The 12,060-nt window shown below is 40.7% G+C and overlaps 1 protein-coding gene and 1 pseudogene across 1 annotated transcript in view; one reads left to right on the forward strand and one right to left on the reverse strand.

Moving 5' to 3' along the window:
* The window catches only part of Lpgat1 (lysophosphatidylglycerol acyltransferase 1), a 75,560-nt gene that overhangs the window by 33,645 nt on the left and 29,855 nt on the right, over nucleotides 1-12,060 (reverse strand). Inside the window, exons 2-3 of the mRNA XM_008824866.3 lie at nucleotides 8,299-8,417; nucleotides 2,912-3,007 (exon numbers count right to left, since the gene is read on the reverse strand). Coding sequence (XP_008823088.3) covers nucleotides 2,912-3,007; nucleotides 8,299-8,417 — 215 coding nt within the window. The remainder of the gene's footprint in view (nucleotides 1-2,911; nucleotides 3,008-8,298; nucleotides 8,418-12,060) is intronic.
* LOC103727071 lies at nucleotides 10,654-11,192 on the forward strand (annotated as a pseudogene).

Raw genomic sequence — 12,060 nt, forward strand, 5'->3', positions numbered from 1 at the left:
ATCCTTCAGCAGTTGATACCCTAGTCTAGGAAAGTAGCGAGTGTAGAGTGTAAACTCCATTGGTGACTCATTTTAGTAAGAAAAGAACAAGGGGATAGAAAGGTTGGCAGGATCAAGGCAAGCTGCTGCACAGAGGAGACACAGGAACAAAGAGCTGATAATTACCATGAGGGAATAAGTCACAAAAGATGACAGGTAGAACATTCCAGTGACAAGAACAAAAAAAGACATAGATCTAAAGTAGGAACATGTTTGTATGTTCAAAGAACAGTACCCTTGACAGTGTGGCTGAAATGACAGAGGAGATCAGTGGTAGGAGCTGGAATTTCAGGAGACTAAAGAGAAAAGGACTTGTGCATGGTGGTAAGTTTTAAATGAAGAATCACCAGGTAATTTCGAAAAAGAAATGCCATAATCTTATTTATATTACAAGTTAACCCAACTCTTATTTATACATCAACCAAACTCTGATTTGGTTGACAAAAAGCCCACTGGAGGTAAGTTAGGGAGCTTCTGCAATAGCTACTGAGGGAGCTTGACCATATTCAGCTACAATATATTCATGAGGAGCAGGTACAGGTACCAGAAGCCCCGAAAGTGGTCAGGAGGACACTTTGATGGGCTGGATCTTATTTGTAAAAGATAAGAGACAAACTTGAAGACTGAAAACAGAGAGGCAAATTCATAGGAAGGCCCTAAACCTACCACTAAGTATCATTAGGGTTCTTTTCAATTTGATAATTTCCAGTCAACAGTTATAAAAGCTCCTTGAAATAATGAGTGTGCTAGCCAGGTGTGGTGATGCTCGCCTTTAATCCCAGCACTCGGGAGGCAGAGGCAGGCGGAGCTCTGTGAGTTCAAGGCCAACCTGGTCTACATAGTGAGTTCCAGGCCAGTTGGTGTTACAGGGAGACCCTGTCTCAAGAGTGTGCTTTTAGTCTTCAGATTAAATTCCCAAATTCAACGCAAACTTTCTTAGCTAACTTAATGAATAGAACTAATTATGATTAAGATAGCTTTTACATTACCATGGTTATATATAAAATACTTTTACTATTGTTAGAAGATTTTGTCAAAAATGGCCTAGTAGTAAAGTCCTAAGGAAAAAAAAATTAAAACTTTCCTTCCTTCTTTCCTTTCCTCCTCCCTCCCTCCCTTCCTTTTTTAGGAAGGGTCTCACATATCTCAGGCTTGTTTTGAACTTGCTAGGTAGAATGGCCTTGAATCCCTGACCCTCCTACCTCCTATGTCTTGGTGCTTGAATTAGATGTACAACACCATATTCGGCTAAGTTAACACCTTTTCTAGTCCATCTAACCTTATGTTATAGATTTTTTTTTTACTACTATTAAGGAAAATGTTCTTCAGAAATTAATTTTCAGATGTTTTGAAATAAGGGCTTTATTTACTTGAAACTTTCACTGTAATTAAATGGAAAAGATTTGGAGTACATCATTTTTAATTTTTATCCTCTCAGAGTATACTGGTAATTTAGCCTCTTCTTGATGCTTGACTGTTATCATTAGCAACTGTTTAGTACCATCTTATAAATCAGTAAGTTCTTCAGATATCACAATGCACGGGCTTGCTTCTCCACTGAACTTCCATCTGCTGTCATCGCCAAGATACTAGGCGGGATAGATTCCCTAAGTGTTCTGGTCACTGCTCATTCATCTTGACCTAGTGGCGAACCCTCATTGCTGCTGCTTCTTTCAGTACGTGTTGCTATTGCCTCTGGTCAGAAGAACCAAGACTATTCCCAGAAGAAACTAGATCACTGCCCAGCATGTGATAACAAAATCATGTTCTAACCCTAAGCCTGTGGAGCAGCTTGGACGTGTTTGTGACACCTATTTCCATAGGCTCCATTTGCTCCAGCAGGTACTCACTAAGGGTTTACATGCAGAGGACTTCACAATCCAGGTTAAAGTTAAGTACAAAACACCAAATAACCATGGCATTCCATCCGTAGACACTCTTACATATTATATTTTCCTGCTTCGGAGAAAATAAGTGCAGGACACTAGTGTGTGCAAGGGAAATGTAATGCAATGCTGTTATTCTTTTTTTTGCGGGGGGGGGTCTTTTGAGACAGGGTCTTCCTGTAGTCCCAGCTGTCCTGGAACTCGCTATGTAGACCAGGCTGGGCTTGAACTCACAGAGATCTGCCTGCCTCTGCCTTTGCCTCCCAAGTGCTGGGATTAAAGGCATGTGCCACCACGCATGGCTAGAAGTTATCATTCTTTTACCTTCATTCAACTATTTCTCCAGCTTGGAGGAACCACTTTCATCCATTCAACCCATATGCCAAATGTCATCTTCTTTAAACTTTTTCTGGTCTTAAGAAATCTGATATACTTACTTTTCCTGCTGAATTCTCCTAAAACTTCCCATTATTTATTATTACCTATTTACTTACTTAATAATCTCCCTGCTGGTAATTGAGATATCTTCTGATCATATAACAAGGCATTGCAAATAAAAATAATAGTGGAAACTGAGGTAATGATAGCAGCGTTCATGATAAAAACGCTGATGAAGGATGTAGGCACTGTTCTGAGTGCCTTACGTGTTTAACTTCATTTAATTCCCACAACTGTCTGAGGGAGATTATTATCAATTGTTTTCACATTAAAAGTGAGGAAACTGAGCATTTAAGTAACTTGCCCAAATCTGAAGAACAAGGAATGAGGCTGGTGCTTGATAAATGCATTAGCAGCATCTGATCACCCATGCCTATTCAAAGTCAGATTTAAATAAATATTTAAAGAACAAAAATGCAAAAGAGTCCCCAAGACACAAGAACATGCTCGGCTTAGCACAACCGGTCTGTCTGCTGTAGCGCCCCTTTTTGAGATTAAGAATCGTTTCAACAAGTCTGATCACTCAAAAACTAACACTTGTCACTTACCTGTCTTATAAAGAAGTCACCATGTATCAGAGAAACAATTCCAAAGTTTGTGTATTTGAAAATATGATCCATCAGCCACATCATCTGAGCAACAACCTAAAATATTTAAATGCAAAACATATTAAATATTATCAAAGATATTTTTATCTTCAGTGCTGGGACTAAAGGTGTACGTCACCACGCCCAGCAGTTGAATTAACTTCTTAAATTTGGACTTAATGATTTCTTAATTTTTGGAAATTGTATTTCTTATTATTGTGGGGGGGTTGTGTGCGTGTGTGTGTGTAGGCACATGAGGTCAGAGGACAACCTTTGAGAGTAGGTTCTCTCCTTCCACTCTGAGTTCCAGGGACCTAACCCAGGTTTGTCATACCTGCATGGAAAGTGTTTTTACCCATTGAGCCATTTTGCTGGTTTGAGGGATTCAGTGATTTAAAAGGTGCTCTATCTAAAGAAGGTCTCTGGCAATTCTTATAATGTGTACAATTACTTGGGATTAATACACTAAAACAATGAAATGACCAAATGAAGTCATACATTTAATAAGCACTTAAGTTTTGGGCTGGAGAGATGGCTCAGCGGTTAAGAACACTGAATGTTCTTGCAGAAGACCCGAGTTCGAATCCCAGCACCCACATGGCAGCTAACAACTGTCTGTAACTCCAGTTCCAGAGGATCTGACAGCCTCTTCTGTCCTCCGCAGGCATTGTACGACATGGGTGTACTTACCTACATGCAGGCAATACATGCATACGCATTAAAAAAATAATAATAAGCACTTAAGTTTTATAAAATATGAGTGGACCTTACTGGCTACAATACAAAGCTACTACCCAATACAATGACGTACACATTTTAAAAAAATATTTTATTTTTTATTTAATTAATTAATTTATTTTGGGTCTTTTTGAGACAGGGTCTCCCTGTAGCCCCTGCTGTCCTGAACTCACTATGTAGACCAGGCTGGACTTGAACTCACAGAGATCCACCTGCCTCTGCCTCACAAGTGCTGGGATTAAAGGCTTGCACCACCACGCCCAGCTTATTATTTTTATTTTATGTGTATGCGTGTATTGCCTGCATGTATGTAAATGCACCCATGTCATGTAATGCCTGGAATTGAAGACAGTTGTTAGTTGCTGTGTGGGTGCTGGGATTCAAAACTGGGGCTTCTGCAAGAACAGTTCTTAACCACAGAGCCACCTCTCCAGCCCTGATGTACACATTTTATTATGCTATGAAGGCTATTTGTTTGTGCAAGTACATGTTCTTTGCTAACATAAAAATATTTATGATGCCTCAGTCCTTAATCACAAAAATATTATCCATTGCTCATGAGTTAATTCCCAGATTCAGGGTAGAAGACTTTGTTTCAAGCAATTTAAAAATTAAAAGTAAATAAAAACAGTATCTAATTAATTGTTTAATTTTTGTTTAATTCATTGCTTAACTGTTCTTTCCTGCTGAAGAAATAAGTGTCCTTTGTTATAAACCTTAAATACAGTGAAAGCTACTGCTTCCATTTAGCATGGAATGAGCTCTAGTTTGGCCTCTAAGGGAATAATAAGTGTAAACACCAACTCCAAGCACCAAATTACATTAAGGCACCTGTGTTAATTTTCAGCTATATACAGAAGTTTATATGGATAATTCTGTTCTAACTTACTTTAGAGGAAATGCTCTAAGTTAATAAATAGTAGTTAAATATTTCATAAAGGAGGTGCTGTAACCACTGAACCCAGTGAATCTGTGGTCACTTGAATCAACTCTGCAGATATCTGCTGAATCCATCACCAGAAATATGGCCCAGAACTATGTAACCAAAGTTGGCTTCGAATTCATGATCCTCTGTCTCTGCCTCCCAGGTGCTGGCCCAGAGCTCACCATAGAGACCAGGCTGACCTCAACTCACAGAGATCCACCTGCTTCTACCCACCAAATACTAGGACTAAAGGCACGTGTGCCACCATGTCTGGTGGACACTCAGGTTTTTCTGAACAAGCTCTTTCCATCCTTGAAGACCTCAGCCAAACTCCCTCTCACCAACCACAGATTCTGACTCTGCTGATTTGTGAAGTTCTACCACACTCTTTTCAATCCTTATTCTGGGGACCAAGCTCAGCTTTTACCAGTCATTTCTAATACATAAAATTGGTCCATATCAATTGTTCTTTATCTGGAAGCACAGATCTTTTATATTTTAAAACATCATTTAAAGAAAGTTAAAAAAATGACTCTATATCCTGAGTATAGAAGTTTCAATGGAAAGTTTTTTAAAATTTTATTTATTTTTATTATGTGTATAAGTTTTTGTTGTTGTTGTTGTTGTTGTTGTTTTTGGTCTTTTTGAGACAGGGTCTCCCTGTAGTCCCAGCTGTCCTGAAACTCACTATGGAGACCAGGCTGGCCTTGATTAAAGGTGTGTGCCACCACGCCCGGCTTATGTGTATAAGTGTATTGCCTGCATGTATGTGAATGCAACCGTGTCACGTAGTGACAGTCAGAAAAGGGGTCAGATCCCTGGAACTAGAATTATGAATGGTTGTTAGCGGCATGTGGGTGCTGGGATTCAAAGCTAAGTCTTCTGTAAGAACAGCCAGTGCTCTTAACCTCTGCTCTATCTCTCCAGCCCTCAATGGACAGTTTTGGTTATCACAATGACTAGAGAGCGTGACTACCAATGAGTGGGTGGCAGGAGGACACATAAGATGTTCAGCAATGGCCAGAACAATTCTGTTTTTCATTAGTTTTGTGTTTTGAGACAAGGTCTCACTATGTACCCTTGGCTGGCCTGGAACTCACTACATAGACCAGGCTGGCCTCCAACTCACAGAGATCTGCCTGCCTCTGACTTTCAAGTACTGGGATTAAAGGTGTGCACCACCATGCCTGGCAACCAGACAGTTCTGAGTTCTGCTGTCCTACCAAAATGCCAATAGTGTCCCCACTGAGAAACACTACGGGCACTCAAGGAATCTCCCAAACTCAAAAAGCTACACTACAACCACATCACCATTATAGTGGATTATTTATTTATATGCATATGTACCTGTGCGTTCACGTGTGTGCAGGTGCATTCAGAGGCCCGAGGACAACTCTGGGTGTCATCCTCAGGAACGCCATGTACCTCCTTTGAGACAGGCTCTCTCATTGGTCTGGTGCTCACTAAGCTAGACTGGCCAGCAAGCCTCAGGGGTCCTCCTGTCTCCTCTCCCCAGCTCTGGTATTACAAGCAGGCACCACACACCTGGCATTTTTATGTGGGCTCTGAGGATCAAACTTAGGCCCCCTCATACTTGTAAGGCAAGCACTTCTGACTGAATCATTTTCCTAGCTCCATAAAGCAGTATTTTTAAAAAAATATCACATTTATTTTGTCTGTCTGTCTGTCTGTATGTATGTACACTCATGCACATGTGCCACAAGTGTGCTCACAGGATAACTTTCAGAAGTCAATTCTTTCCTTCTACCACATGGGTTCTGGGGACCAACTCAGGTTGTCAGGCTAGGCAGCAAGCACTTTCACTCACGGAATCATCTCTCCAGTCCCAGAGTGGTATTTTTAAACAGGTATACAACTTAGCAATAGCCTCCTCCTTTGAATGAAGCCATGGAGCAGTCAAGTAAACAAGTAACATGAATCAAGTAAACATTCCTACATGTAAATATGAACTAACAATGATCCATGCTTATTAAGCAAGAGAGATTAGAATGTATCACCTTTATTATTTTTTATTTAATTTTTATTTTATGTGTATGAGTGCACTGCTGTTGTTCAAAGCCCTTGGAGGTCAGAAGGGGGTGTCGGATCCCCTGGAACTGGAGTTAAGGATGGTTGTTAGCTGTCATGTGGGTGATAGGAATCAAACTCTGGTCCCCTGTAAGAGCAGCCAGTGTTCTTAACTGTTGAGCCATCTCTCCAGCCCAATGCCCTTATATTTTTCAATTTCTTCCTTATGAAATAAGATTTTAAGTGTGCCAGGTATAGTGACACATGCCTCTAATCCCAGCACTCAGGAGGCAGGTGGATCTTAAATGTATCTAGATTTCAAATTATTTTCTAATATCAGAGTATTATAAAAATGTTCAGTATTAACTAATAGAAAATAAAAACAAAATTACTCAGGATAGGCAAATGAACCTAGACAAATTTAAATCTTTTTTTTTCTTTTTTTTCTTGTTTTTGGTCTTTTTGAGACACGATCTTCCTGTAGCCCCAGCTGGCCAAGAACTCACTATGTAGATCAGGCTGGCCTTGAACCGACAGAGATCTGCCTGCCTCTGCCTCCCAAGTGCTGGGTTTAAAGGAGTGCACCTCCACGCCTGGCAATTTACTCTTTTTTTGGGGGGGGGGTCTTTAAATTCAAATGTTAGTCCACGTAAGTGATAGATTTCAGACTAACATTATGGTTAATATTAGCTATCATCTTCACAGAGCTGGCATTGGCATGACCACTTAAAAGTACATTGTATGCCCTCAAAATAATTGCTATAAGTGTAATTACCATTGTCAGTGAGACTAAAAGTGCTAATTGTAAATTTGCCTTCATAGAAAGCTAAATAATTTTCACAAAATTTTAACATCACAAATTTAAGGGATAAGCAGTAAGTTTTACCCTAAAGGCAGATAGAAGCCAGGAGTAGTGGTACACACCTTAATCCTAGCACTCGGGAAGCAGAGGCAGGTGGATCTCTGTGAGTTCCAGGCTAGGCAGGGCTACATGGTAAGACCCTGTCTAACCCCCGCCCCCAAACCCAATGGATGGATGGATGGATGGATGGATAGACAGACAGACAGACAGACAGACAGACAGACAGAGATAATTATACAGTAGCATGTTTTCAATTTTAAATTCTGAATATAAGGACTGAATTTATTTAACATTCCAGGAAGATTATATGCCTACTTTTCAAGTAAGAAAAACAGATTGTGCAATAACTAAACATATTTTCCTATAATTCACCTTCCTTTCCAACCTTACCTGCTGAATCAAAATACAAACACCAATAATTTTAAATACCATTTATTTTGTTTTCTAGGAACATAACCTCTTTAACTTCTCAAGCAATAACTCTTTAAATGATGAAGGACAAACTTATACTTCAAATCTACCCACTTTACTGGTATATTTTAATTATCAATATAAGCAAAGCAAAATCAACAGTTCAAACACTGGCTGGGCAACACTAAATATTCACTATCCTAATTATCTTTTAAAGTCTTTAAATCCCCTTCCTGGGGTGACTTGGAATTATATATTTTTATCAGTATTTCCTAATGTCTCAGGAAAAGTAGACATATTAAATCTACATCTGCATTTCAAATCACAGTGAGATACTTGAAACACAGCCTCAAAGCCCACCCCGATGGCATTCAGGATACTCACCTGTCCCTTGTCCTGCAGGCACATCATCAACGTGCACACATCTCCAGTTGCCTGATGGTTCACCAACATCATCGCTTCGTCCTCAGAAATGGCTTTAATGTCTTCGCCCCACTCCATCACTGTAACAATAAAATGTTCCAAAGTGTCATTTAAAAGATATTCATATGACTAGAACCCTTCTATTTTAAAAAAATAGTAGATATTAATGTAAGATGTCTCTTAGCTAAAACTTTTGAAAGGCTGGAACTAGGTTTCCTATAAAAATCACAATGTTGACAATATTTTAGAGATTAAAATAGTCAACAAAATATAAAATGATCATGCCTTTGACACAGAAGATCTGTTCCCTAGAATTTACCCTGTATAATCTGAACAGACTTACCTAAATAGGCAAAAATGTAGGCATAAAGGATAGGTATATAATTTACATGCTTACCAATAGGGAAACATAAGAAAATTATGATGGAAAAGTATATGTTCATGTAAAGAATGAAGTATACCTTTACATACCAATCCCCCTAAGCTATATTACCAAATATATATACATACATACATACATACACACATACACACACACACACACACACACACACACACTTTTAGTTGTTGCTACTGTCTAAGGCTCCTTGCTCAGACCTGCATCCTCAGAGCAGGCCACAGAAACTAGAACTTCTCATTCTTGCAGCTGGTGAAGGAAATTTTAATCTTCCCCATCATTGCTTGCCTTCCTTGTCTGATACTTCAGAAGGTGTCTTGGTACAGACCTGCCCGTCTGGAGGAAGGAATACTATACAGACAAGCCTTGCTGGATTTCACCATCCATCTGTTAGCATCTGATATGCAACAGTTTCCTTTACAATCCATAAAAGGACTTGGTTCTGAGAGCTGGGCATGGGGGGCAGTTCGTAGGGCTCTATGCCCCTCCCCCAGACCTGCCCTATATGCTTCTTCATCTGTATCCTTTGTAATACCCTCTATAATAAACTGACAAATGTGTTCCCCTGAGTTCTGTGAGCCACCTGAGCAAATTAGCTGACCCTGAGTTGTGGGAACCCCTATTTAAAGCAGCTGGTCAGAAACACAAATGAAACAACCTAAATCAATAAAACAATCTAAAGTTGTAGAGCAGGCAGTCTTAGGGATTGACTCACGCTGTCTGAACTGATGCTATCTCCAAGTAAAGAGTGTTAGAACTTGGCTACTCAGCGGCCTCCACTGCAGAAGAGTTGCTTGTTTAGTGTATGAAAGAAAAAAATCCCACACATGTGATATTAGAGTTGATCAGTGTCATCAGAGTACAGTAGGAGGAACTGAGCTAGAGGTGTTCTGTTTTATGTGGTTCTGGTGATGGAGCCCAGGGCCTTCTGCATGTTAGGGAAGTGCTCTATCACTGAGCTATACCCCTAGCCCTTGAGCTTCAGTTCTGTGCTCTACTGTGTCTTTGAACCACCTAAAGAAGGAATAAAATTTATATGTTATTTAATGCATTAAAGAAAGTTTTGGGGGGCTGGAGAGATGGCTCAGCGGTCAAGAAAACTGGCTATTCTTGCAGAAGGCCCAGGTTCAAATCTCAGCACCCACATGTCAGCTAACAACTGTCCTAAACTCCAGTCCCAGGAGATCTGACAGCCTCTTCTGACTTCTGCGGCATGCCCGACATGGGTGCGCTTTACCTACAGGCAGGCAATACACGCATACACATAAAATAAAAATAATAAATGAAAAATTTTTTAAAAGTCTTTGGAAGTGAATTCCCAAGAGACTATTAATATTGATCATTAAAAGGTGACTAGTCCCCCCTTTTTTTTTTTTTTGGTCTTTTTGAGACAGGGTCTCCCTGTAGGCCCTGCTGTCCTGGAACTATGTAGACCAGGCTGGCCTTAAACCCACAGAGATCTGCCTGCCTCTGCCTCCCAAGTGCTGGGATTAAAGGCATGCACCACCACACCGGGCTAGGTTTTTGTTTTTGTGTATGCTTTTTGTTTGTTTTTGAGACAGGGCCCCAGCTGGCCTGGAACTCACTATGTAGACCAGGCTGGCTTTGAACTCACAGAGATCCGCCTGTCTCTGCCTCCCAAGTACTGGGATTAAAGGCGTGCGCCACCATGCCTGGTGACCCTTTAATTTTCACTGTACAAGAAAACATTTGAAGGCTGGGCCTGGGGGCACATGCCTTTAGTCATAGCGCAAGGGAGGCAGAGGCAGATGATCTCTAAGACTTTGGGGCCAGACTGGTCTACATAGTGAGTTCCAGGCCAGCTGGGGTTATAGCGAAACCCTGTCTCAAAAAGATGAATAATAATAGGCAATTTGGCACTGTGCAGCTCCAGTCTCCCTGCCAGCACCTCCCGCCCGATGGCCTCCCAGAACCACCCCCCAGCTGCTGCCAGAGCTGCTGTGCGCAAAGGAGCAAAGGAGCGGAGCCCAGCGGGGTCGCCAATCAGGGCCCTGTGGGCAGGAGGTTATAACAGAAGCTGACGACCCTCATGATGTCTGGTGACAAAGGAATTTCTGCTTTCCCTGAATCAGACAACCTTTTCAAATGGAAAGGGACCATCCATGGAGCAGCGGGCACAGTTGATGAGGATCTGAGGTATAAACTCTCCCTAGAGCTCCCCAGTGGTCACCCTACAACGCACCCACACTGAGATTCCTCACCTTGCTATCACCCCACAAGGACACACAGGGCAACATCTGCCTGGACATCTCAAGGATAAATGGTCCGCCCTGTATGACATCAGGACCATCTTTCTCTCTATCAGAGCCTGTAGGGAGAGCCCAGCATTGATAGCCCTTTGAACACACATGCGGCTGAGCTCTGGAAACCACCACAGATTTTAAGAAGCACCTTCCAGAACATACTCAAAGCAGGACCCTCCAGTCCAGAGTCCTGACCCAAGTGTGCAGCCTCTTCTGTGCTATCATTTTTTCCTTAGATGGTCTGTCCTTTCCTTGATCCATACTGTGAACTGTGGTGTTATTTTTGTTTTATTTCTATTTTTAAAATTAAGTCTACTTGAGCCCTTACAATGTATATTAAATAAATACATGTTGGTTATTTTTTAAAAAGATAAACAATAATAATGAAAATATCTGAATATTGCAAAACTACCAACTTTCACTTTAAAGTAAGAAAAAAAAGTTAAATTCATTAAAAATCTCCAGATGAAAAAAATCACTGCATTCAAATCTACTTGTATATTCTAAGGAAGAGTAGACATGCCTCATTTTATGGTAAAATAGGTTCACAGAAAAAAAATGAAATTGAGTATCAGCTTTCGAGCATCAATATTCTAAAAGAAGCAACTACATTCCTCAAACGCTGTAGTGAATCACCAGAGGCTGACTACTCACTCACACTATCGTCACCACATTCAGCTGCTGTAAGGAAAGATGCAGAGCCTGCTGTGGGCTTGCAGCCTCTACATGACACAGGGATAGGGAAGAGGAGGCCCTGCTTCATAAACCTGGCTTCCCTCTCCCACTCAGCCCTCACTGTAACCCAGTACACTTGAGCTCCTTATAGTCTGGTAGAGTTCTTCAGAAGGGTTCATTTGAGAAAAGGGTCCTGGTTTTCCTTCTACTGAAACCAGCTAGAAAGGCATCTCCCTTCATATTAAAGATCTTAAAATTCTGTGCTAAGGAAATTTTCAACAAGGTCAAATATACCAATTTGTGGTACCCTTTGAGGTAAGGCATTGCAATTATTCTATCAGATGTTATTACTTATATCTAAATACCTTATGGTGTCTATGATTGTTT

Source organism: Nannospalax galili, unplaced genomic scaffold, assembly GCF_000622305.1.
Source record: "Nannospalax galili isolate Female #2095 unplaced genomic scaffold, S.galili_v1.0 scaffold648, whole genome shotgun sequence".
Classification (NCBI taxonomy): domain Eukaryota; kingdom Metazoa; phylum Chordata; class Mammalia; order Rodentia; family Spalacidae; genus Nannospalax; species Nannospalax galili.